Source organism: Sceloporus occidentalis, unplaced genomic scaffold (genome assembly GCF_023333645.1).
Source record: "Sceloporus occidentalis isolate IW3139 unplaced genomic scaffold, rSceOcc1.0.p SCAF_2, whole genome shotgun sequence".
Classification (NCBI taxonomy): domain Eukaryota; kingdom Metazoa; phylum Chordata; class Lepidosauria; order Squamata; family Phrynosomatidae; genus Sceloporus; species Sceloporus occidentalis.
Window position 1 is genome coordinate 47,387,528 of NW_028316982.1, and position 23,569 is coordinate 47,411,096.

The 23,569-nt window shown below is 39.9% G+C and overlaps 1 protein-coding gene across 1 annotated transcript in view; it reads left to right on the forward strand.

Annotated features, from left to right (window-relative positions):
• Positions 1 to 20,089, forward strand: part of LOC149318237 (integral membrane protein 2C-like) — a 33,390-nt gene extending 13,301 nt beyond the window's left edge. Inside the window, exons 2-6 of the mRNA XM_089509278.1 lie at positions 884 to 1,039; positions 12,259 to 12,453; positions 14,591 to 14,701; positions 17,317 to 17,467; positions 18,607 to 20,089. Of these exons, the coding sequence (XP_089365404.1) occupies positions 884 to 1,039; positions 12,259 to 12,453; positions 14,591 to 14,701; positions 17,317 to 17,467; positions 18,607 to 18,698 (705 nt within the window). The 3' untranslated portion in view covers positions 18,699 to 20,089. The remainder of the gene's footprint in view (positions 1 to 883; positions 1,040 to 12,258; positions 12,454 to 14,590; positions 14,702 to 17,316; positions 17,468 to 18,606) is intronic.
• The last annotated feature ends 3,480 nt before the right edge of the window (positions 20,090 to 23,569 follow it).

Here is a 23,569-nt window from a genome sequence, read left to right on the forward strand (position 1 = left end):
TCCATTCGTCCAACCCCTTATTTATATCCCACCTTTTTCTCAGGCTGTGATTCAAGGCAGCTTACAAAAGACAGAATACAATAAAACACAGATAGTTAAAAATATACAAAGATTAAAATAGTATTAAATATCAAGAAAATTAAAACCAATTAAAATCATACTTTAAAACAGATTCAAAATAGTATGGTTGCCATAAAAGGCAACTGGTTAGTCATTATATGTACAGAGAATATGTGTAATTTTTTTCAGACTGCTACTTATTTTATTTTTATATTTTTTTAATTGTAAATTATTTTAAATGATTTTATCTGTGAGCTGCCTTGAGTCCCTTTCTGGGAGAAAGGCAGCATAGAAATCAGTCAGTCCATTAAACAAACAAACAAATTCCTCCCCCCCTCCTTTTCCTCCCCACTGCTTAGTATATACAGTGGTACCCCGGGTTACGAAATTAATCCGTTCCGCGGAGCCCTTCGTAACCCGAAAGATTTCGCAACCCGAAAAAGCCATAGGCGCTAGCGCTAAAAGCCGCGATTTCGTGCGAAATAGCGCCGAAAAGCACCAAAAATTTTTTTCGTAAGCCGAAAAAAAAAACGTAACCCAGAACAGTTTTTTCCTATGGGATTTTTTCGTATCCCGGGAATTTCGTAAGGCGGTGCTTTCGTATCCCGGGGTACCACTGTACACATATTCACCCATATCAAAACTTCAAGGGCCTGTTCTTCACCATATGAAGCAAACTTTCTGGAAGGTTTTACTTACAACTATTCCTCTTCTTCTGGAAATCCTGCATTCCCAATAGGATTAAAAAAAATCTTTATCTGTGTTTAAGTGGCTATCACATTATCCCATTTGACTGGTAGTCCTGTCTCTTTGCTTTGAACAGGAGCAGCAGGCCTTGCCAATGCAGAACCAGAAATCTCTCAGCCGTGTCTTCTACTTGACTATGATCCTGATGCTGTTACTTCTTGGCCTGATTTTGACATCCATGTATATCTACAGATATTTCTCTTTTACTGACTCCATTACTGCTTTAGATATGGTATGTATGAAGCAGAAATATTATACATAATCTTTTGGCTCCTGGGATTATCAAGATTCATGTTGGTCCACCATATTGTCCCATCCCTTCATTATTTGCCCTCTTCTTCCGCCCTTGTCCTGTAACAAGTTTTTTTATCTCTCCTCACATCAAAGTCAGACACCTGTTCTTTAAAAGTAAAACTCTTCCTCTTCCTTTTCTTTGTATATCTCATTATGTGTCTCATCCTAATTTTCTTGCTGTCTTTCTGTAGCGGGGACTCTAACCCCACCAGACCGGGAGGGGTCCTTGAGCTATCCGGCACAAAGAAGAAGTCAGGAGTCCGAGATGGTCCAGGTTAAAACGCTTTATTTCTGCGCAGGGCGACAGCACGCCTGAATGGCGATACCAAGACTGCCGCAACCTCCCTTGTTTGAGTTACATACTTATACATTTTCTCTGTCTATCTGTGCCTTAGCATAAGCCAATTACAGAAGCAGAATAGCCAATTCCTAATTTGGGTTATACTTCCTACCTAGTCATGGGGTGATCAAGAATTGTCAAAAAAAGATTCAAAAGTTCATGAGCTAATTTCAAAATTTGCTAGCGAGATAACCAGGTGTCTCTGCAGAAACTGCTAATTGTCAAAAATAGCTTTGTGATTAAGCTACATGAAACTGATAGGGGAGGGGGAGAGCAAAGAGCAGAATTGCCAATGGTCTTACTATTCAAGTGAAGCATTGCTGTTTAAGCAGAGCTTGTCTACGTGGCATTTCTAGCCTCTGTTCCTATTTCTTAGCATGAGCGTAGCCATTTTATATTTATAAACTTCAAACCTCTCATTCCCCCCTTTTTCTTGTTACTTGTGTTAACAAGTAACAGCTTTATTCCTTCTGCTGGAGTTTCTGTATTCATTTTCCTCTGGTACATTTCTCTCTACATCTCCATAAGTATCACCTGTATTGGGGATCTTTTGGTAGGAACTTAACATTACCATTTCTTTAGCTACAGAAGTATTTATCATCTTTGTTGTCACATTTTGAACATACTGCGTTAAACATGGTAAGCACATGCAAATGACAATACCTATTAGCAATATTAACAATCCTGTTACAACCATACCTCTTACCCATCCCAGATTTGGTATCCAGGATGTCATCCATGACCACCAATCACTGGTTGGTTGGTATGTCTTTCTCACATTTTCTGCTATCTTGTGCAGTTTTTCTACATCCGTCTCAATTTCTCCACTTTCATTAATAAAATGGCAACAAGTAGTATTTAGCCACATACATAACCCTCCTTCTCGACTCAGTAAGTAGTCCAATGCAATTTTATGCTGGACCAAAACCTCTGCCAATGAGTTTACTTCTCTTTGTAGAGTCTCCAATCCTTCAGCAGATTGGTTGGCTAGACTTTCCATTTGGTATGACAATATTCTGAGCTGTTTTATATTCCAAGCTACCCCTAACCGAGGTGCTATAATGGCTGCAAATTTCTCTCCTCCAGTGAGGTAGGTATTATCAGGGTCATATCCATATTTTTCATCATATGCCCTTTTCCTTAACATATGTCTATGCCAACTAAATTGTCGATCCCAGGCTTTTAGGGGTTGATCTTGTGGATGGAACCTTAGCTCACCAGCCATAAGGGTCCCAACAGTACAGGTACCATTCCACACAGGTGGTAATATTTTACCTGCCCATTGTCCACAGACCCAATATACACCCGGGGGCAGTCCTCCTATCCAATTACCTGGATCGGCAAGTGGTCCCATTTGTCTGCTCAGGGCCCCCAAAAGCGTACGACTTCCGATCTGTCCAAATAGAGTGGGTTTACCTTGGCTGGAGCAATTCAAGGGATAGGACAATCCTGTGCAACTTTTGCTACTGTTTAAATGAACAGTGAGATTGCATTTATCATAGTCTCCCAAGTTTGCACGTCTTAGTAGCATAGTGGAGCCATATCCCATACTTAGGTTCCCCATCCATATTGTTTTTTTTTTTTCCTACCATCTCTGACTGCTGATAATGGCGAACACATAAAGCTGCCTGGGGTCTATCATTTTGTTCTAATAAAAATTGTGCCTTATCGAGTGTCGAGGGAGCTCCTACTCCAAAATATACCCTGGTTATATTCCATCCTGTCAAATTTAGAGTTGCTGAGACGGTAACTGGCCACCCCTGACCATGGTGTGAGGGGCCATGTGAACACATCCAACAACTGCTCTGGTTGAATTCCTTAGAGATGTTATTCACTATTTGATGAAATCTGTTTTGTCCCCATCCTCCATCACACCCTATGGGAAATACAAACATCATAACAATACATAATCATGTGCTGAACTGTGAAACATGTGAGCTTGTGACTTGAGTATTTTTATAATGTCCCTTCATTCTTTCAGGACCACTCTCGGCCAGTGGTCCCTCCCTTGCTTCAGGGCGGGGCGTGGTCCCCTGACCCTGGAGAGGGGGCTCCCGTCACGATGCTGCCCTCTCCTCCATCTGGAACCTGGAACCTTTTGAATTTTACCTTTAAGGGATTGTCCTTGTTGGACTGCACCTGCCACTCAGGGTCTTTTGAAGTGTGGTCCTTTTTGATTCTGGTATAGTGAACCCAGGGTTTTACACCTTTAAATTTTACAGCAGTTGGAGTGGTCAGCAATATCACATAAGGTCCTTTCCACCTTGGTGCCAATGGGGTAACTTTCCAGTCTTTTAACCATACAGATTCACCTGGGGAGAAGGAATGCAGAGCAGTAAAAGGGAAAGGGTATCTTGCTTCTCCCACATATTTATGCAATTTTTATAACACTGACCCCAACACTTGTACTTCATTTATCAATCCTTGTCTCCCCAACTGTGTCAAATCTCCCTGTAATTGTTTTACACCCAATGGAGGTCTACCATAGACCAACTCATAGGGAGACAGGCCCAACAACCTAGTAGGTATACATCTGACCTTAAACAAGGCCATAGGCAAAACCTGCACCCATGTCAATCCTGTCTCTTTACACATTCTTCCGATTGTCCCTTTTAAAGTTCTATTCACCAAACACCATCCTAGAATTGCTGGTACATATATCTTATTGTTAGGTAGAATAAGTAATCCTCCTTGTTCAGCTGCCCCTTCCTTCATTGCCCATTCCTTTTCTTCTTTTGTGTATGACACCTTTTCTGGGATTATATCCTGAATGTCCATGTAGTATATCTGTTCTGGTGGGTTTTGTTTTGTTGCCAACCTGGCTTCTGTGTCAGCTTTTCTGTTTCCTTTAGTAACTGGATCATCCCCATATTGATGTCCTTTACAATGCATCACAGCTATCTTTTTAGGCTTCCATACTGCTTCTAATAGAGCCAGGATCCCCTGTGAATTCTTAATAGGATGTCCTGAAGATGTTAATAGTCCTCTTTCTTTGTAAATTGCCCCATGTGCTTGAAGCATTAAAAATGCATACTTTGAGTCTGTGTAAATGTTAACTGTTTCTTCTTTTCTCCCAACTTTAAAACTCGTGTTAGTACAATCAATTCTGCCCTTTTGAACAGATGTCCCTTTAGGTAAAGCTCGTACTTCTATTATTTCCTCTTTCTCCCAAAACTCACTCAGGATCACAACCTCCAAAGCTCAAAAATGCTAAAATAATGAAACAGTATCCTTTTCTCCAAACTTCAAAATTCAAACAGTCCCAAATACTCTCAAAAGTGGTTGAATATCAAGTTTTCATAAACAACAAAAGTTTAAAAAGCAAAAAATTGCATCAAGAACTGAAAAACTCTTTAAAGTCTGGAAATGTTTTTCTTTGTTAGAAACCCTTCTCAGACTCTTTCAACTTAGCAAGATGTCTCTCTTTAGTTTTATTGTTGTTGTTGCTGCTGTATCAAATGCAGTTAAAATTGATCTCTTATTCTGCAATGGTAACTTAATCTCCTTTTTCATTAAAATGGCACTCTTGTTATGCTCTGGAACTCTTTGTTAACTCTCTAGTGCCTCCAGTGTTCACTTTCAGGGTATCCCTCTGTAGCACACACATTCTCTTATCTCTGGCCTTGAGGAAGTGAAAGTATCTCTCATCCTCCACTGGCAAGAAAAAGAGGGGGGAGGGGAAGGCTTCGTTCTCTAGAAGGAAACTTCTCCTTTTCAACGGCTCAACAAAGTTTTCCAAAAAGCTGTTAACAATCCTATTTCATTTATTTCCTCATTGTCCTCCACTTAATGGATTTATTTATTTACTTATTTTTCTGGCTGACTGTGCTCCAGGATTCCTCTCTCAGGATTTCCATACATACATCCTTCCTCAGCCTGTATCTCCACAATCCAAAGACTTTTTGTGAGTAATAACTTCTCTTCTTTTACTTGATTCTTTCATGTAGACTGCATAACTTTGCAAACCTGTCTTTACTCTTTAAATATGGTTGTTCTGCAAGTCTCAAGTCCCTCTGGCTTGTTTTGCTCTGTATTCAGGTTCTCTGTTACTTTAGGATAACAAAACTCATTTGTTTCCTAACTCAATCTGTGGAAGTTTGTTGTTTGTACATGATATGTATAACACTATGTAAATTTACAGTGTTTTATAAATAAAAATTAATAATAATGATAATAATAATAATTCTTCCTTTAAATTTACACAGATTGGGATTATATTTTTCTTTAACAAGAGTGTTTTTCACACAAACTGGTATTTTATTAATGTGATTTTTCTTCTTACATGATACACACAGTCCATTTGGGTGTTTTTAAATTACTCTAATACCCATTTTTCTTTTAAACACTCCAGGCTTTTAATCTTTCTTTTACTCACACCCCTGGGATTTATCTTCTGTTTAACTTTAACACAGTCCTCAGAGAGGCATTTTCAAATTTCATCACCAATTTCTAGTTTTCAGGCAAAGTCTGTTTCAAAGGCATGGGCATCCAGGAGCATTTAGAATTCATAATCTATTCAGTGGATTGTATAAACTTTAGTCTCTTCCAATAGGTTGACAAAAGGGGGTGTTATTTTCTTCTCTGGCTTGAGTTAATGCCATGGTTTTCTCTTCTGGGGTTAGGAGGACATTTAGCAATTGTTGAATATCTAACCAAATAGGTATATGAGTACCCATGATCCCTTCAATTAGGGTGGACATGCCAGTCGGGTCCTCAGACCATGGTGGCCTGCTTGTTTTCCAATTTAAAAGGTCACTACTGGTAAAGGGGACATGCTGGTATGTGACTCGGCTGTCGTATTTGGAAATGTCCTTTTCATCAACAACAACTGGATCTGGTAACAATTTTATTCTTTTACCTTTCTTCTTCTTCCCCTTCCAATGGGGGCATTTCCTCATCAAAACAGATTAGTGGTGTTTCTTCATTGTATGGTAATTATTTTATAGCCTCCTCCTTAGGTTTTTCTGTTTTAACTACCATGCAACATTGTCCATGGCAGATTTTCTTTTACAATATTGTACCCTGTATTAGTGTAGTAATAATATTGATCTGGATGGTATTTGTAAAGGCTAACATTTTCTTTTTAAGTTCTAGGTCCAAGGACACAATAACTGGCCAGGGGAAATCTAAAGGGAAAAGTGGCCACTCTAACATACAAAAGGTTTTCTTGTTTATTTCAACTTCCCTGTTTTTCGGTGCCTGCCGAAATGTGTTTTTCTCCAAAGTTTGCTAGCATACAATCCAAAGACGTCTTGTTTTTTGAACTTTTTCCTCCCTTTACAGACTAGGTCTTGGGGCACCCTCACTAGTCTGTCTTAACACCTGTATCAGAATTTCAATAACCTGTAATCCAAGGGTTTTTGCCCTTAGACTGACTTAAACCCATTGCGGGAAACTGGTTCTTGGGGCACCCTCACCAGTCCCGACTTATAACAGCTGTTTACCTTAGGATTTTCCCTATTATTGTCTAGACTTCCTTAGTAAATAACTTTTCCACCCCAGTACAAATCCAACATATTCCTTTTTATACTTGCCTCCTCCTCGGTGCACCGATCCCTTGAAGCGGTTAATCTGGCCAAAATAGTCGGCACCTTCCACCGGGACGACTGCGTAGGACGGCACGAGAACTGCCAACAGTCTAAAATCAGGGGCCCCCTCTCGTCGCACAGAGATCACTGTCGTCCGCCGAAGACGTGTCGGTGGGGTGAGGCTAAAACCTCCTCCTGAAATCTAGGCTAGGACAGCTCGGTTCCCGGTCAGGGAACCAATAAAATGTAGCGGGGACTCTAACCCCACCAGACCGGGAGGGGTCCTTGAGCTATCCGGCACAAAGAAGAAGTCAGGAGTCCGAGATGGTCCAGGTTAAAACGCTTTATTTCTGCGCAGGGCGACAGCACGCCTGAATGGCGATACCAAGACTGCCGCAACCTCCCTTGTTTGAGTTACATACTTATACATTTTCTCTGTCTATCTGTGCCTTAGCATAAGCCAATTACAGAAGCAGAATAGCCAATTCCTAATTTGGGTTATACTTCCTACCTAGTCATGGGGTGATCAAGAATTGTCAAAAAAAGATTCAAAAGTTCATGAGCTAATTTCAAAATTTGCTAGCGAGATAACCAGGTGTCTCTGCAGAAACTGCTAATTGTCAAAAATAGCTTTGTGATTAAGCTACATGAAACTGATAGGGGAGGGGGAGAGCAAAGAGCAGAATTGCCAATGGTCTTACTATTCAAGTGAAGCATTGCTGTTTACGCAGAGCTTGTCTACGTGGCATTTCTAGCCTCTGTTCCTATTTCTTAGCATGAGCGTAGCCATTTTATATTTATAAACTTCAAACCTCTCATTTCTTCTTCATCTTCAGTTAGCTCCCTCCTCATGTGAATTGTTTTTTCTTTATTTAATTTTTTAATTAATAAATGTTATTATAATAAATTGATAAAACAAAATATTGATTAAATTCACCTTACAATAATATATAAAAAAAACTTTTACATTATATTCCCCATACATATAATATATACCTTTATATTCCATTCTTTACTGCTTTATCTAACTTTAATTCATATTTCTTTTCATCATATATTTTTCATAATTCCCCCCTTCCCCCAAGTGCTCCCCATCACCCGAGCCTATCTTCTTATTACTCTATCTCCAGAATTGTAACTCTTCCTCTGGTGGTAAAACACCTCCTTCTTTTCCTAAAACTTTTTGTACAAATGTTTTCCATATTGCTTCGAAATCATTTCTCTTGATTATTCCTCTTCTAAACTTAATTTCACTAGTTAACTTATCATTAATTGCTATTTGCCATATCTCTCTATACCCCTCATGTGAATTGTTACTGCCCTCAGCTGCAGTACTGGTCCTGAAGCAATTCTCTGTCGCCTACCATCATGCTTAAGGCTAGTGACCTTTCTTCCTTTTAAGTCACAACAACATAGAACCCCCCATTTTTGTATCCCAAGTCCATCTGGTCCAGCATTCTTTTTCAGCAGTGCTCAGAAATTCCTCTGACTCTCAGTGAAGAGTGAAGGTGAGGAACTACATTTTGCCTCAGGCTTAATCCTTGTCTTCTGCAGCTAAAAAGATCAGATGACAGAAAAGATCTCTGCTTGAGACTCTGGAGAGTCACTATCACTCAGAATATAATTGCTGAAAAGCTAGCATGGACTACAGCTCCCAGCCTCTGGCTTGGGGCTTCTGGAAGGTGTAGTCTAAAAAGTAACTTTTCCAAGTTCTGGAATAGATGGGCAAACAGTTGGACCTAGTATGAAAGGCAGGACTGTTTACTCATATGTTCCTGTTATATGTTCCTGACGACTAGTCAAAAAGTTTTCTTTAAACTGTCATAATAGTTATTCTGAAATCAATACAGTATTAGAGTAATAATTTTATTAGGCCAACTAAAAGGGTATAAAATGCATGTGAGCTTTCACTGTCTCGGGTAAGATGTGACAGAAATTTGAATGAGGGTAGGAGGAACAGAGGAGAGTGGAAAGGAGTGGGACATGGTTCTGCAGACATACGCTGTTAAGATCGAACACATCACATCACAACATGTAATCACCAATTCATCTCCAGCTGGCCAAGCCTCTGGTGATAGTTTGTCTATATTTATCTAAGCTTGTCCTTGGATAGCAGGTGTACAGTTTGGTGCCATGGCTGTACTCAGACAGCTTTATAGACCAGAGTTTGAGCTTTGCTGACATAACTTTCTAGAACGTAGGTCACCCCCATGTTGTAATGAGACAGCAGAATAGGAACCTTTGATAAATTCATTATATTTTTAAAACAGGTTTCTCTCTCTGAGTCTTCTACAGGTTTATTTGTCTGTTCCAAACTCACTGCCCGTACATGTCCCCTCTTGTGACCTGTTTTCGTTTCCTCTCCAGTGTTATCACTAGGCCACACATCTGTTTCTTCCTCCACACAGCCTTGTTTATCCAGGAGAAAACTGTAATCTACTAACCCAGGGATGGGGATTGTGTTGCCTGCATAGCATGGTTTCTTGTTGACAGTAATCTGCCTTTTGGAGGACTACAAAGTATTTAATAAGTCAAATTCAAAACAGATGTGACTATGCCTATTTGACCCTCTTTTCTCAAATTGGTTGGTTTCTTTGTGCAATATATTTCCCAACTATTGCATAAATTTGTGAGGGTAATTTTCAAGAACGTGGGCTTTGGTCTCTTCTTAGTACATTCCTGGGCAAATATCCATAGCTTCCCATTTGATTACTAGAGACTAGTTTTGTCGTTTTCCTTCAAGCCACTTCCAAGTTATGGTGTCTTTATTCTAGGATTTTCTTGACAACATTTATTCAGAGGCAATTTGCCATTGCCGTTCTCCGAGACTAAGAGTGTGTCACTTGTCCAAGGTGGGTTTCCATAACTGAATAGGGGATTCAAGCCCTAGTTCAGGATTCAGACCACTATACCACATTGCTCTGCACTTATATTACGAACAGGGCTGTGTAGAAATTGAAGCAATAAACTAAATACAGTGGGCCCTCCCTTTATGCAGGGGATCCGTTCCGTCTCCCCCTGTGTAAGGGGAAATCCATGTATGCTCATGCCCCATTTAAAAACAATGGGGCGCAAGCTCAGGGGCAGCATGTGCACCACGGGCATGTGTGCCATTGCTTTAATTGGTGCATGGCTTTCACGTAAATTGGAAGCCACGTATACTGCACCCATGTATGGCACAGGCGCACTGTAGTTGAGAGGCCAAGTTTTGAGATGTACCCATTTGGTCCTAAAAAGCAGGAAATCAGGAAATTAGGTAAGATGAAACTTTTTGTTGCACTAACTTTGTTGAATAAAGAATGTGCCTACTTGGAAATTACACATAATTCTTTTCAAATGAAACTGAAAGGCAGCTCATTCTTAAACATACTTGACTGGCAGCGGGAGCAATATGCACACAGTTTTAAAACTTGTATAACAAGCTCCTAATAAATGACCATCACTAAAACTGGACTTTCTACTTCATTTCCATACTCAAAGGATTTTGAATTTGAATTGACATTCTCATATACCCATGGCATATATATGTCTGTTCATGGCTTCCACTCTACAAAAAAATCTGAGGAAGTAGACTGAAGTCTACGGAAGCTCATGCTGCCAACTTCTTTCTTTTAGTTATACTCAAAGGTGCTACAAGATCTCTCTACATACTAAAGTTCCTAACAGTTCAATGTTTGAAAAAAGCAGCGGACAATGTTTCGCCATTTGCTGTGTTGAATGGAACTGGTGACAATTGAAGATTCAAAACTCTGGAGGGCCAATGTTCACCACCTCTGTTTTCTTTTTCTTTTTTGTTTTTTAATCAGGTCGATAATGCTGCTGTTTTGTGGAGGGAGAAGAGGCTAATTTTTTTTGCACTTATAATCCCTTGCCAAACTGATTTTCTCCACTGTTGGGGTCCAGGTGAACATTTGCACAGAGTATCTGCAGGGAGAAAAATAAATGATGAACATAAAAACAGGTGTGGGATAAAGATAGATGCTTTCAAGCATTCCAGACAAATTACATAGGATGGAGGCATGGCTGTTAAAGGGGTATCCAACTGCTGTAACTTAAATTTATTTTATTTCAGTCCAGTTGAGATCAGTGGGTTGTTGTGCAATTTCATTGATTTCACTGAGAATAAAATAAAATTAACCTAACCTGGATCCAACCTGTTGATTGTGATCCAGAACTAGATGACATAATCGTCTTATTCTTATCCCCCTTTTCTCCTCCTCATCTTCATTATCATCTTCTTTATGTATGTCATGCCTTTATTCTAGGAATCAAACTACTTTACAAGTTAAAACAAATGCAATGCAGTTAAAACATACAAAAATGGAACGATTCTGTTAATAACATTAAAAACAACTCAAACCATACATTTAAAAAAATAGAAAGCAGTTTGAAAAGACTACAATTAAAACAGTTCCTTTCTTTCATAAAGCTCTTTCTTTAAAACTATTCAGTTCTCACATGGCTGTTGGAATACTTTGCTTGCCAACAGAAAGTCACCAGAGAGTCTCCTTAGAAAGAGAATTCCAGAGTCTAGAGACAATCGCCAAGAACGTCCTGTCTCATATCCTCAGCAGACATTTCCGTGAAAGAGGTGGTACTTTGGTTTTCGGTTTAGAGAGAAGAACTTCTCTTGAGGAATTCAGAACCAAGCCAGGCTTGTATGGAGAAAATGAAAGTAACTATGGCCTGTTACAGGCTGCCAAAATGAAGCTGCTTCGGGTCTCTCTGGAGGTATGCTATTTAAATGATGCATGGGTCCTAAGAGTCCAGAGGTCGTGCCAAAGCCACACTCCATTCCTAAGCACTGGAGTGCAGCTTTGGTGCAGCTTCCGGATTCTTAGGATGCATGCATCATTTAAATAGCATATCTCCAAAGAGACTCGAAGCAGCTTTATTTTGGCAGTCTGTAACAGGCCTTTGATTCTGTTACCTGTTCCAAATTGCTCATATTTTGTAAAATAGCTCACCGTTTTGCTATCATTAGTCATTGGGACTGCTAGATACAGAAAGTTTTGCACAGTTCTGTTTCCTTCCTCCTTTGAGACTTCATTTGACATAGTCCAACCACTGTCAAGCTAGATTTTTGAAGCCTTACCATAAAAGACAGTTAAATTAATTTGACTTCATTCTCATTGAAATTGATGGGACCACAATCTGACAACGTGAAAGGCAGCTTCTTGCATTGTTAATTCTGCCGGAGAGCTTTCCCCCTGACTTTTTGTAACTAAGGCCAGAGTACTGACATGCATTTATATCTTTGTGCCTATCTTTTTATTTACCTCTTCACAGATTGATGAAGATGACATACCTTGGGAATGTCAGACGATCTACGCTGACTACTATTCCACCTCACAGTTAGGGGGACAGTTGAAGCTACGTGAAGATGTGAGAATTAATCTTGAGGAGCATTATGAATGGATCAATGTTCCAGTGCCACCCTTGGATGAAAGTGATCCTGCCAGTATTATCCATGATTTTCAGCAGGTAAGGAATGAGCAATTGGCTGCAGAGGAAGGGCTGAGCCACGACGAATCCAGTAACAACCAGTAAACTAAAATACAAAACTCTCCTAATCACAAGGAAAGATCTATGGGAAGAGTTCAAATCACATACTTTACCGACACAGTAGAAGTGTAATTTGACTCCATATTAAACTGCATTCAACAATATATGAACAGATGGCCTTTTAAATCCATGACCTGAGTTCACTGTCAGCCAGAATGTAGCTAGAGAGGTGCAAATCAGGCTTTCCCTCCTACAATAAGAATTCTTATTCTTCAAATGAAAATTGCATTCAGTCTCCAAATTTCTAACATTGCAGAGAATGAGATATTTAAGATCATTCACACCTAGAATTCATATTTGCTCAGTTCTCATTTGCTTGGTTACTTTGCCTCCCATTTTTATTTGAGTGACTACAGTGTACTTCTAAATGCTTGCATGAAGTTTTAAATTCTTGCAATGCTCGAAATTTGGGGACTGAAGACTAATTTAACTGGGAGAGGGCAGACTTCTTATTTGAGGGGCAATGCTCTCCTTATTATGCTTCACTGTAGCTGCACCCTTGATGTCAACAACATGATGCTCCTGCTTTGTGGCTGCCAAAAGAGCAAACAATGTAAGCCCAAAGTGTACAATCAAGTAAAACCTTCTGAAGAAATCTAGGATTGTCACATCTTCAGATCTTCCTCGATCATTATGCAGGCCATAGACATAAGTCCAGGTGGAAGGGGTCCTCTGAAAGAACAGTGAGATTCCTTTGGGGCCATCAGGTTATTGTCTGTGGATGGCCTTATTAATGTGGCTGTGATTGTCTTGGTGACCTAGGCCTGCATAACAGTCTGTTATGGCAGCATAGGCATTTTTCTATAGTGGTACATAGTAGTGATAGAGGGTTGGTAGAGATAATTTTCTCCTCTGAGGCAGATGGTTTTTGCTGCTGTTTTCACTGCCATCACAGTGTCTTCAGACATTTTATCTCCTGCTATTACTTTGCCATTGCCACCTTGACCAGTGCAGGCCAAAATATCTCTTTTTCCCCAAATACCTTTTTCCTATTGTTTTCAGGGGCAAAAGACACAAAAAAGAAAAAAAAGAGAAGATTAGAGGCGATACATTTAACTATTTGAGGGGATATCATACTGAAGATGGAACAAGCTTATTTTCTGCTGATCCGGAGATTAAGACACAGAGCAATGGATGCAAACTGCAGGAAAAGAGATTCCACCTCAACATTAGGAGGAACTTCCTGACAGTAAAAGCTGTTCAACAGTGGAAAACACTCCCGCAGAATGTGGTGGTGTCTCCTTCTTTGTAACGTGTTTAAAGAGAGGCTGGGAGGCTATCTGTTTGGAGGTGCTTTGATTGTGAGATCCTGCATGGCAGGGGGTTGTACTGGATGGTCCTTGAGGTCTCTTCCAACACTATGATTTCTTGATCCTGTGAAAAGGTGCCATATTCCTGGGAGGTCAAGCGAACCTGTTGGTTTTCTTCCCATGCCCATTTCCCATTTCTTTTCTTGGGATGAGGTACCCTTATTATTGCAGCGCATATGGCTCATACCTTTTTCACTGGCATTCCCACTCAAAAAGGACACCTGAGGGAGAAAAGGCATGGCAGAAGGAGAGAAAAGGAGAGAAACAGAGGTGTCTTGGTTGTACCTGCTTTGTCTCCACTCACTTTTGATACACAGTCCAAAACATGTTACCCTAATGGAAGACAGCAGCATGAGAGAAAAATAATAATTAAAATATCCCAAATGAAGGGAGCCTTCAAGAAGAGACTGCATCAAGTATGAAAATTTTGTGTTATATGAAGAAATTGGAGGGTAATGACAAAGAAGCATTAACTCTGTTTAGGTCCAGTGGGTCCCATTAGAACTTCCCAACAGTAAGTGCAGTTGAACAATGGAATGGACTGACATGGAAAGTGGTGGACCCTCCATCATTGAAAGTCTTTAAATAGGGGCTTGATGGCTATCTCTCAGGACTGCTTTAACATTGCAGGGGATTTGACTTGATGGCCCTTGCAATGCCTTCCAACTCTGATCATTCTATGATTCTATATCTATTCCCAGATTGTTATTTTAGCTTTCAGTCCATTTTGTCTACTTTGGTTTCAGGGGATGACTGCCTATCATGATCTACTTCTGGATAAATGCTATGTCATTGAGTTGAATACCACCAATGTGTTGCCGCCTCAGGATTTCCAGGATCTGCTGACTAATATGAAGGTACATGAGTAATGCGTTTTAGCCTTTCTTGTTAAACACCACATTCTTTGGACTTAGCTGATGTGCCACACACAGAGACACATACATACCAGCTCCTGGAAGTTGTCCACTCTGTCCACTTCTGCTTTAAAATCATTATGGCAGATCTCTGGATTTGTGGTAATAATTATTTTGCAACTAATAATAATAATAATGTTTATTTATATTTTCCACCTCTCCCAAGGATCGAGGTGTGATCACATCAATAAAACAATACAATAATACAAATACATTTGATAAAACACTAATACTGAATTTACCACATTCCTATTAGTTCTCTAAAGAAACCTGTCTGACAGTGATAGGCCTCCTTCCATCACAAGCACCATTGTATTTGTGTGTCAAATACACACAAATCAATATACCACCCTGAACACACTTGATCTCATCTGATGTCAGAAGCTAAGCTGGTTTCTGGCTTGAATGTAAGGCCTATCGAGAATACCAGAATTCTCCAGGGAGGGCTGGTTTAATGATGTTTAAAACATATTTTATGCACGTGCTTTTATTTGCATTTCTTTTTATCATATACGCTGCCTATAGTTCTTGCTTTGGGAAGAGAGCAGAGTATAAAGTAATACAATGCATGCAATACAATACGATACAGCAATAAAGAGCCACTAGCAATAGAGCTAACACTAACGGGTCAGATGAACACAAGTTACAGCCACAGAGTCATGATGGTGAAATTCTGTTGCTTGTGTAGATGCTTGTACCTAAAGGCCTGATGAATAAAAATACTGTCTCACCTCCTCACTTGGTATTGTAACAGATATACAATACATTTGATCCCTCCAACCTTGGATTTGTAGCATACATATTGCCAGTAATTGTATTGCCAATTAATTTCAATCTGTCTCCTCCTTAAATGTAGGCAATTTGATTTTTATAGAACTGTTATGTTAGCCTCTAAGGATTCCCAATAATAGTCTGAGACAGCGGTATTCTGTCAGAGGTTATTGATTCAGCTTGCCACATTAGCACAGCAACATAATAGTATATTAAAATGTTCTGCTCTCCTTCAATTTTGTAATCTGTCAGAAGATAATCAATTATTAGACCAGGAAGTGGAAGAGGAAAGTGTTTATTAGTTGGCTTGCTTGCTTACTCTTTGAGGTACATTCTCTTCATCTGGGACCATTCTGCTGGTTGAATGAATGTGTCACTTTTATGTGATTGTAGCTTTATGTGATTGTGGCAAGCAAGCCAAGCAAGCCACCTTGAATCCCATTTTGGGAGAAAGGCAGGATATAAATCTCATAACTAAATATGTGTTCTGGATTTCATGGGCCATGTTGCTGATTAGAGGCTGCTTAATGTATTCATGGCCTTACATTCGGATGAGTGTCTGCTTTTTCATTTGAAATACTTCTATACTGTTTCAGGGTATCTTGCTGATTTTTCAGGGTAGCTTGCTGATTAAAAATACAACAGTATTATGTGTCCACTATTTAGTTCCTGTCACAATCATAACTAGTAGCAGTCTTATACAGTATATGGAACAGTTACCTAGATCAGTAGTGTCACTGGGGGGGGAGGGTTCAGTGGGCGTGGACCGCACAGGGTGATGCCCAGAAGCGGGGTGACACCCAGTTGGGGGGGCCTCCCTTTGGGACAGGAGGGTCGCACACGTGCCCTTGCAGCTTGCTCTGTCTAGGGCTTCCTCTCTGGGGAGAAAGCCCAAGACAGAGAAGGAGGGTCAGTGTGCCACTGTCACCCCCAGCTGCCTTTTGAGTCCCTGCTGGAAGGTATGGGGTGGGATGGGAAGCCTGCCTCTGAGTCCCTGCTGTACTTGGAAGGCATGGGAGGGAGACTGCCCCTTTGGCCCCATCCCCATAAACCTACCCCAAGAAGCCCCTCCCCATATATAGCTGCACTAACAGCAGGCTCCTGAAGTTGTGATAAATCCAAAGATTCTCTAGCATATGGATTGGAAATTACTTGAAACTCAACCCTGGTCCTGGCCTAACATTGTGTTTGCATGGTGGCTGTGTCCCAGGGCTAGTGTAAATTCAGATCCAGTGTTAACTCAATTCCATTTGTTGCCCCATCCCTTCTCTGCCCCTTTTCTGGCTCTTCTGCCAGGGACGTAGGCAAGGGGAGGGGGTTCTTGGGGTCCGGACCCCCCCTTGCATTAGAAAAATGAATGGTGTGTGCTGCTGCGCCGCCACACCCAAGCCCCATTATAGTGGTGAAACTTAGTCTGGAACCCACCCCCCCTTCCTAAAATCCTAGCTACGTCCCTGCTTCTGCTACCCAGCAGAGCCATGGTATCTGCAGATTGCTCTGGTGGCAGATCTTTCAGATGAGTTCTAATCTCCTATTTTACACATTTTAAAGTTAGGACTGCACTGTCAGGAAAATATATAATGTTCTAGATTTTGCTGACCAGAATAAGTTCTGCATGCACCTCCTTAATTGTTCTTATAGAAAGGTAATATGGACATACAAATGTGTAAATAAATAAATAGTGTTCTAATAAGTGAAAATAATGGCTATTTATATGTGTGAAGGAATCCCCGATACCAAAAATTTCATGAAATTATTTCTATGAATTGTTAATTATGTGGTTTCAGAATGGAGGATACCTGCCACAAACCTACATTGTCGAGGAGGAGATGATAGTGATGGAACCTGTCAATGACATGTACCAGCTTGGTTCTTCTATTTATCTCCTGTGCCATGGAAAAGAGGCTTATTGGCTGAAACGCAGGACTGCAAGGAGACGTAAGGAGACCCTTGTTTATTTTTGCCTTTGCTGCTATTTGTACTGCACTCTTCAAGTAGGCTTAGAATTTAGAGAAGCTATTTTAGGGTGTGTGGCTAGAGTTGATTATTGTATTTTAACCATTGATGACAATTTTGGAATGCTATAACACTATTTTAAAAATGGCTGCTACTCTGTACCTCAGTTTGGTTCCAGAAAGGAAGGAAATAGCTTGCAATTAGCCAGCACTGATGGCTGTGTGCAAACTAATTGTATTATTCATTATAAGTAAATAAGGAATGTTATAAGCCTCTGAAAGGAAATGGGGAGTTGTAGATAAAAACTGTGAAGTAGCTAAGGCTGGAAATAAAACAAAAATAATTCTGTTCTACAAATCAGCATGACTCAAAGTATTGTCAGCAATTATTTTAAAATTAAATCTTAAACCCCATTTTATTTGTCATTATGTGATTTTTACACTTATAGATATTTTTCTTGTAAAGATCACATTAATGTTGTTTATGTAATAAATAATAAAAATATCCTGAAGATACATAATGGGCCCTTGTGATGCATGCACATATGTAAATTCAACTGCCGTGTTATTCAGTGGCAGTGATGTAAACATGCATGCTTCAGCGCGTGTGTGTCCATGTTGCTGCCATTGAACAATATGGAGTGCAACTGTCCGTGTTGTTTGACATCTATGTGGGAGGCAGAACTGAATCCCCACCAATATGGAGGGCTCATTATATTCTAATTTGTTTTCTTTGTGAACCATTTGATGTTAAAGTAAAGGTGGACAAGCTCCATGAGTCAAGAGGACTTTCCACATGACAGTTTATGTGATTAAAAGTGCAGTTCTCCCATGGCATGCAGCTCTTGAGCTCACAGTAGCATTCACGGGGATGACATACAGACTGTAGGCCCCACATTTCCTACATCTTAGATAGTAGAAAGGCCTTTTAGTTTGTGTTTTTCAAACAAGTGGCAGGGCAGGGGCTTGCATTGCTTTCTGCATTAAGGGTTGTCTTCATACTTTTATTTCCATGTAACTGACTCTTATTGAGTGTATGTGTATCACAACACACTTTCTTTCATGAAATGTTCATGCTGCTCTTAGCTTAATCTGGCTTTTTCATGTTTCTTTCCTCCTCAGATATCCATCGACGAGATGCTAAGAAGTGTCATCACATCCACCATTTTGCAAATACTTTTGTGGTTGACACAGTGATTTGCCAGAGATTGTGAGGGGTACTCTCTAGATGCAGCTACCCATCCCAGCAACCACATCATCCCTCTTGTTCTCTTCTTGAGAGAAACATGGGCTTATTTTTCTTCTTCTTCTTCTTCCATTGTTTGTGCATTGCTAGCTTCTCAGGTCACTTATGATCACAGGATTTCAGTGTGTTTATATTGCATTTGCTTTTTATATTCATACTTTGCTGTGCTTAAGTTTACTCATTAACTTCAAAATATAAATAAGAGGCTTTCCTATTGAAAACTTATGCATTATTCCCTTCTGGAGGATGATTAACTGAGATGCCTATGGGTAGAAACAAAAGAAGAAATTAAATCACAAGAAGAGTATATGAATGCCTTTGGCTTTTGACAATAGCACCCACTAATCAGGTTCCATCTCTTTGTCTAGGGATCTCTTTCAGTTCTGAAACAATAGTGGAAATCTAGTGTGAAGGTAGTTCTTTAATAAGAGAGGAAGGTGCTGCTAGATTAATGTTGTCTGATGTCTTTGGCCCTAAATAGAACATCATGGATCTGTGATGGTGCTTAATTTTGCAGAGTAGTAGATGGTGCCTTTGTTGTTCATGATTGGGTTGCAACTGATGCAGTTCTATGTTTCAAGATATAGATGTACAATCTGTCTTTGTACAGTATCAGAATACCTTAAGCCCCAGCAGTACTTCCAGCACAAGTAATAAACCAAAGCAGACTAGCTCTTGCATTCTGATTTCCATAGAAAGACAATAGGGTGCTTGCAGTGATTGCCTAGAATGGGTAATGCTAACTTATGCTTTAAAAAAACCAGATTCAAAATCTTTACAATTTATCATAACATCTCAGTTTGCCATGTGGAAATAGATTGTGTGGCCCCATGTATAGCTGTCATATAACACAGATTTCATTATCTATAACCATGCTTGATGCTACTTTAATATGAAGTTGCAAATCATTTGTGTATGCACCAAAACAAAGTTAGCATCAATGTTTAAATTTCTGCAAATTTTTGTCTGATTTCACCTAAAGAGCTCAGGAAGTGTGAGGTTATAAAGGAAAAGGGGCATTTTTCAGGTTATTTAGTAACTATTGCATCAAACTGGTAAATGTATGCCTTTCTTCTGAATTTTCTACCTACTTTTCTTCAGGTTATAAAGTTAGTATTTCCTTATTTGGTTCTGCGTGCTTTAAACTAGTCATTACTCTTGTTAACTTTGTATAAAACTACAGTTTAAAGGACAAGGCTGTAGTTTTCTGTTGGAACAGAAATTAGTTCAGAAAATTTTAGAATCAGTATTCTGGGGGATGGGGTGATCATTAACTGCTTTACATATTTTGTCTGGGGAAAAAATTCTACCTTTTAAGAAAAATGATGAGCATAATAAATTATTTTACTTCTGGTTTAAGTTGCCTCTCTGTGTTCCTGAGTGATATTCTTTCTAAAAAGAAAATGTCAATTTCAGTAATATTGACAGTTTTTTCTTAGCTATGGTGGTAGCTAGTGTGCTGTAATTTTCTTCTGACTTTTTAAAACCCATTCTCTAATTATTCTAGTGTAGAGCATTGGGCATTTGAGCATAAAAGGTAAGTACTTTTTGTGTGTATAAGTGAGAGAATCCTTCCTGACCAAAAAAATTAATTCTTGATCTGTCTGACTCAATTGAGATTGGGCATGATGATCTAATTTGGCAGTTAAGTACATCTAGAATTATTGTCATTGGATTGGACTTGGGAGTCAACTGGAATGAAGTGCCTAGCTAGTTCTCCCATTCCTTCTCTCCATATTATCTGGATTTAATTGGTACTGTTAGAGTTGGGCCTAAATTTCATTTGTTAATCCCCACCTAAAATAGATCTGTTCAGTCAATGAAATTGACATAAGTAAATTCTGATTGATTCAATGGGTCTATTCTAATTGGGCTAACACTTGGATATAGCTTCTGGACTTCTGGGGCGCTTGGTCAAAGTAAAGAGAAGATAATTTCTCATTTTTCCACAATAGTTCATTAGAACCTTTAAACCATATTTCACTTATAGTCTTTGTAGATTAAATCTAGTCTCTTCCAAAATTCATTAAAAAGCATACATTAGTCTTCTGAGGACTGTACTGCTTCAGACGGCAAGGGTTACTCCCACAAAGCAAGCAGCAATTAAATATGCATTGTGCAAACTCTCAACTGTATTACAAAGTGATACATTTGCCCATGTCCTTTGCAAATATTTGAAGTTCTTCCTTATGAATATCAAATATATACTTCAACTGGATACAGAGGGATTATTTCCTGTAAGATTGATGGGCAACTATGGCCTGATCCAGACCAGTGCTTTGCGCTGGCCTGGACACATAGTAGGGTTTCCCGGGGGCAGAGTGACTGCACGCCCCGCAACCCTACTATGTGGCAACGGCGTCACAATGGCAGTGCCCCATGTACACAGGCACCACCATTGTGATGTAAGTGACACATGGTGTCCGCCTGGCACCACGCATCACTTATGTCGCAAGTGCGCCAATGGCGAACTTGCAAAGTCACTGCGGCATCGCACAAAGAACCTGGAAATTCTGGGTTCTTTTTGCTCCACAGTGGCAGCGTGCTGTTTGGGGGCTGCGCCGTCCCTGAGAAGCAAAAATGGGCGCTGGCACACCACCATTTCTTGGCGGTCTGTCCCACGCCTATGTTGTTGTTGTGTGCCTTCAAGTCATTTCTGACTTATGATGATCCTAAGATGAACCTATCTTGACAAAATTTGTTTAGAGGTTTGCCATTGCCTTCTATAACCAGGGCCAATATCCCCAACTGCACACTTACAAATGGGTCCACATTTCCAAATGAAAATTTGCCAAAAATCCATCATGCAAGTGACTGGAAGTCTATTTCTGCTTTGTCCTTCCTTGGTATAAAATTTTGGCTTGTGTGCATGAGAGGAGAGCAGGTTGGAGGAGTCTGATGTTGCAGTTTGATTTAGTTGGGGGCTAAATGCAGCCCAAAGGCAACACTTTTCCTATCTCTTCTGTAAGTCTTCATTTAAGGCTGACTTTTGATGACAGGAGTTGTTGTTGCTGTTGTGTGCCTTCAAGTCATTTCCAACTTAGGGCATACCTAAGGACAGTGGCATCACTAGAGTTGATGTCACCAGTACAGTAATTCATGGTGTCATCCCCCCATTGACCTCTTCCCATACCACACCCATACAAAATCCTTAGTAATGGTTTTTTGTACTAATGTTACCTATAAATCATAATTCCCATGTATCACTGAATATAATGCTAATAGTTCTGACATAAACAACTTAGCACAATTAAAATTATACTTTTACATTACAATATCATACGCACAGCCTGCATGTATTTGCATATACATAGTTTCATGTGCTTAAAGTTAAAAAAATGGTAAAATGTGATGTTTTTAAAGCATTTTTAAAATAAAATTTTAAATGATTTTTAATTTAAAAATTAATTTTTTGAAATTTGAAATTTTATATTTTTAACAAAATATCTGAGGCCTCTCTTTTCTCTTCCCACTGAGACTCACCCCACCCACCCCATCTTTTCAGCATTTTAATGGGACACAGGTGAATACCATAGCCTGTTTCTGCCACAAGGCAGATGTTTGTGGAGTAGTGGTGTCACCCCCTCTTAGGGTGTCACCTGGTGCAGTATGCACCCCCGCACCTCCTAGTGAGGCCATTGCCTAAGGCAAACCTATCATTGAGTTTTCTTGGCAAGTTTCTTTAGAGGGCGTTTGCAATTACCATCCTCTGAGGCATTCAATTTGTGATATTTGTCTCTGGACCAACACCATCTGCCCATAAAGGGGGATGGAACCTTATTATACTACACTGTTATAGCACTGTATTCCACTTTAATTACCATGAAAACATCCTGTGGAATTCTGGGATTCATAATTTAGTGAGGTGTAAGAGCAATCTGGCTGAGAATTCAAAATGCCCCTCCCTAAACTGCAACTCCCGGGATTCCATAGGATGTTGCCATGGCAGGTAAAGTGGAATATAGCGCTATAACCATGTAGTGTGATAAGACCCTTACCACCCCAAAGATTCCAGTTTTTTCTCTACCTTGCATTGATCCCATGTGACTGTAGTGTGCATATGTTGTCCACATTATGTTGTTTCATGATACAGGGAAGGTTAGCTGAAAGAAATCTGTCTATGATCTGGGTTTACAAATCAACCTTAGAGCTGTGCTGCCACCCTACTCCATCTCCATGCTGTCCATGTACATCAGTAATTGCTTTGCATTAGCTTGTTGTTTCTATTATTTGCATCAATCAATACCTGACAGCTGAGCTTGGCACTACCAGGCTTGCCTTTCATCACCTTTGTGCCAAACTCTGTTATCACTGCGATAAAAGCTGAATTTCCCTTTCATTCAGTTCTTTGTTGTTTTTTGTTGCCTGCTCACTCCCCCTCTCGATGCACATCTATAGACGTTTCAGTTACTTGCACATTGCACATTTTAGTCCTTGGATTTACATGTTAACATACTTTTGTAATATAAGTTCTCTATACCCCAATATCTTGCTTTGCCAGATGGTGTCAAATTTGCAAAGCAAACAATCTGACAAAAGTTTTTTGTGGGGTTTTTGGGCTACATGGAAGAACACGGCCACATAGCCCCAAAACCCCACAAAAACTATTGGATTCCGGCCATGAAAGCCTTCGACTTCAAATCTGACAAAAGGATTTCTCAAAACGACACTTCTAAAGCAGAGGTGGTCAAAGGGCGTGTACCCCGCATGCTTGTTTTTATCGGGAGGGGAGCCTGTAAGTTTCCCCTACTGCTCACTGCTGAAAAGTTTTTAAGATGAAGAAAGTGGTTTTGATGCTCCTAGAGCAGGAGTGGGCAAAGGTTAGTCCTGGGAAAGGAA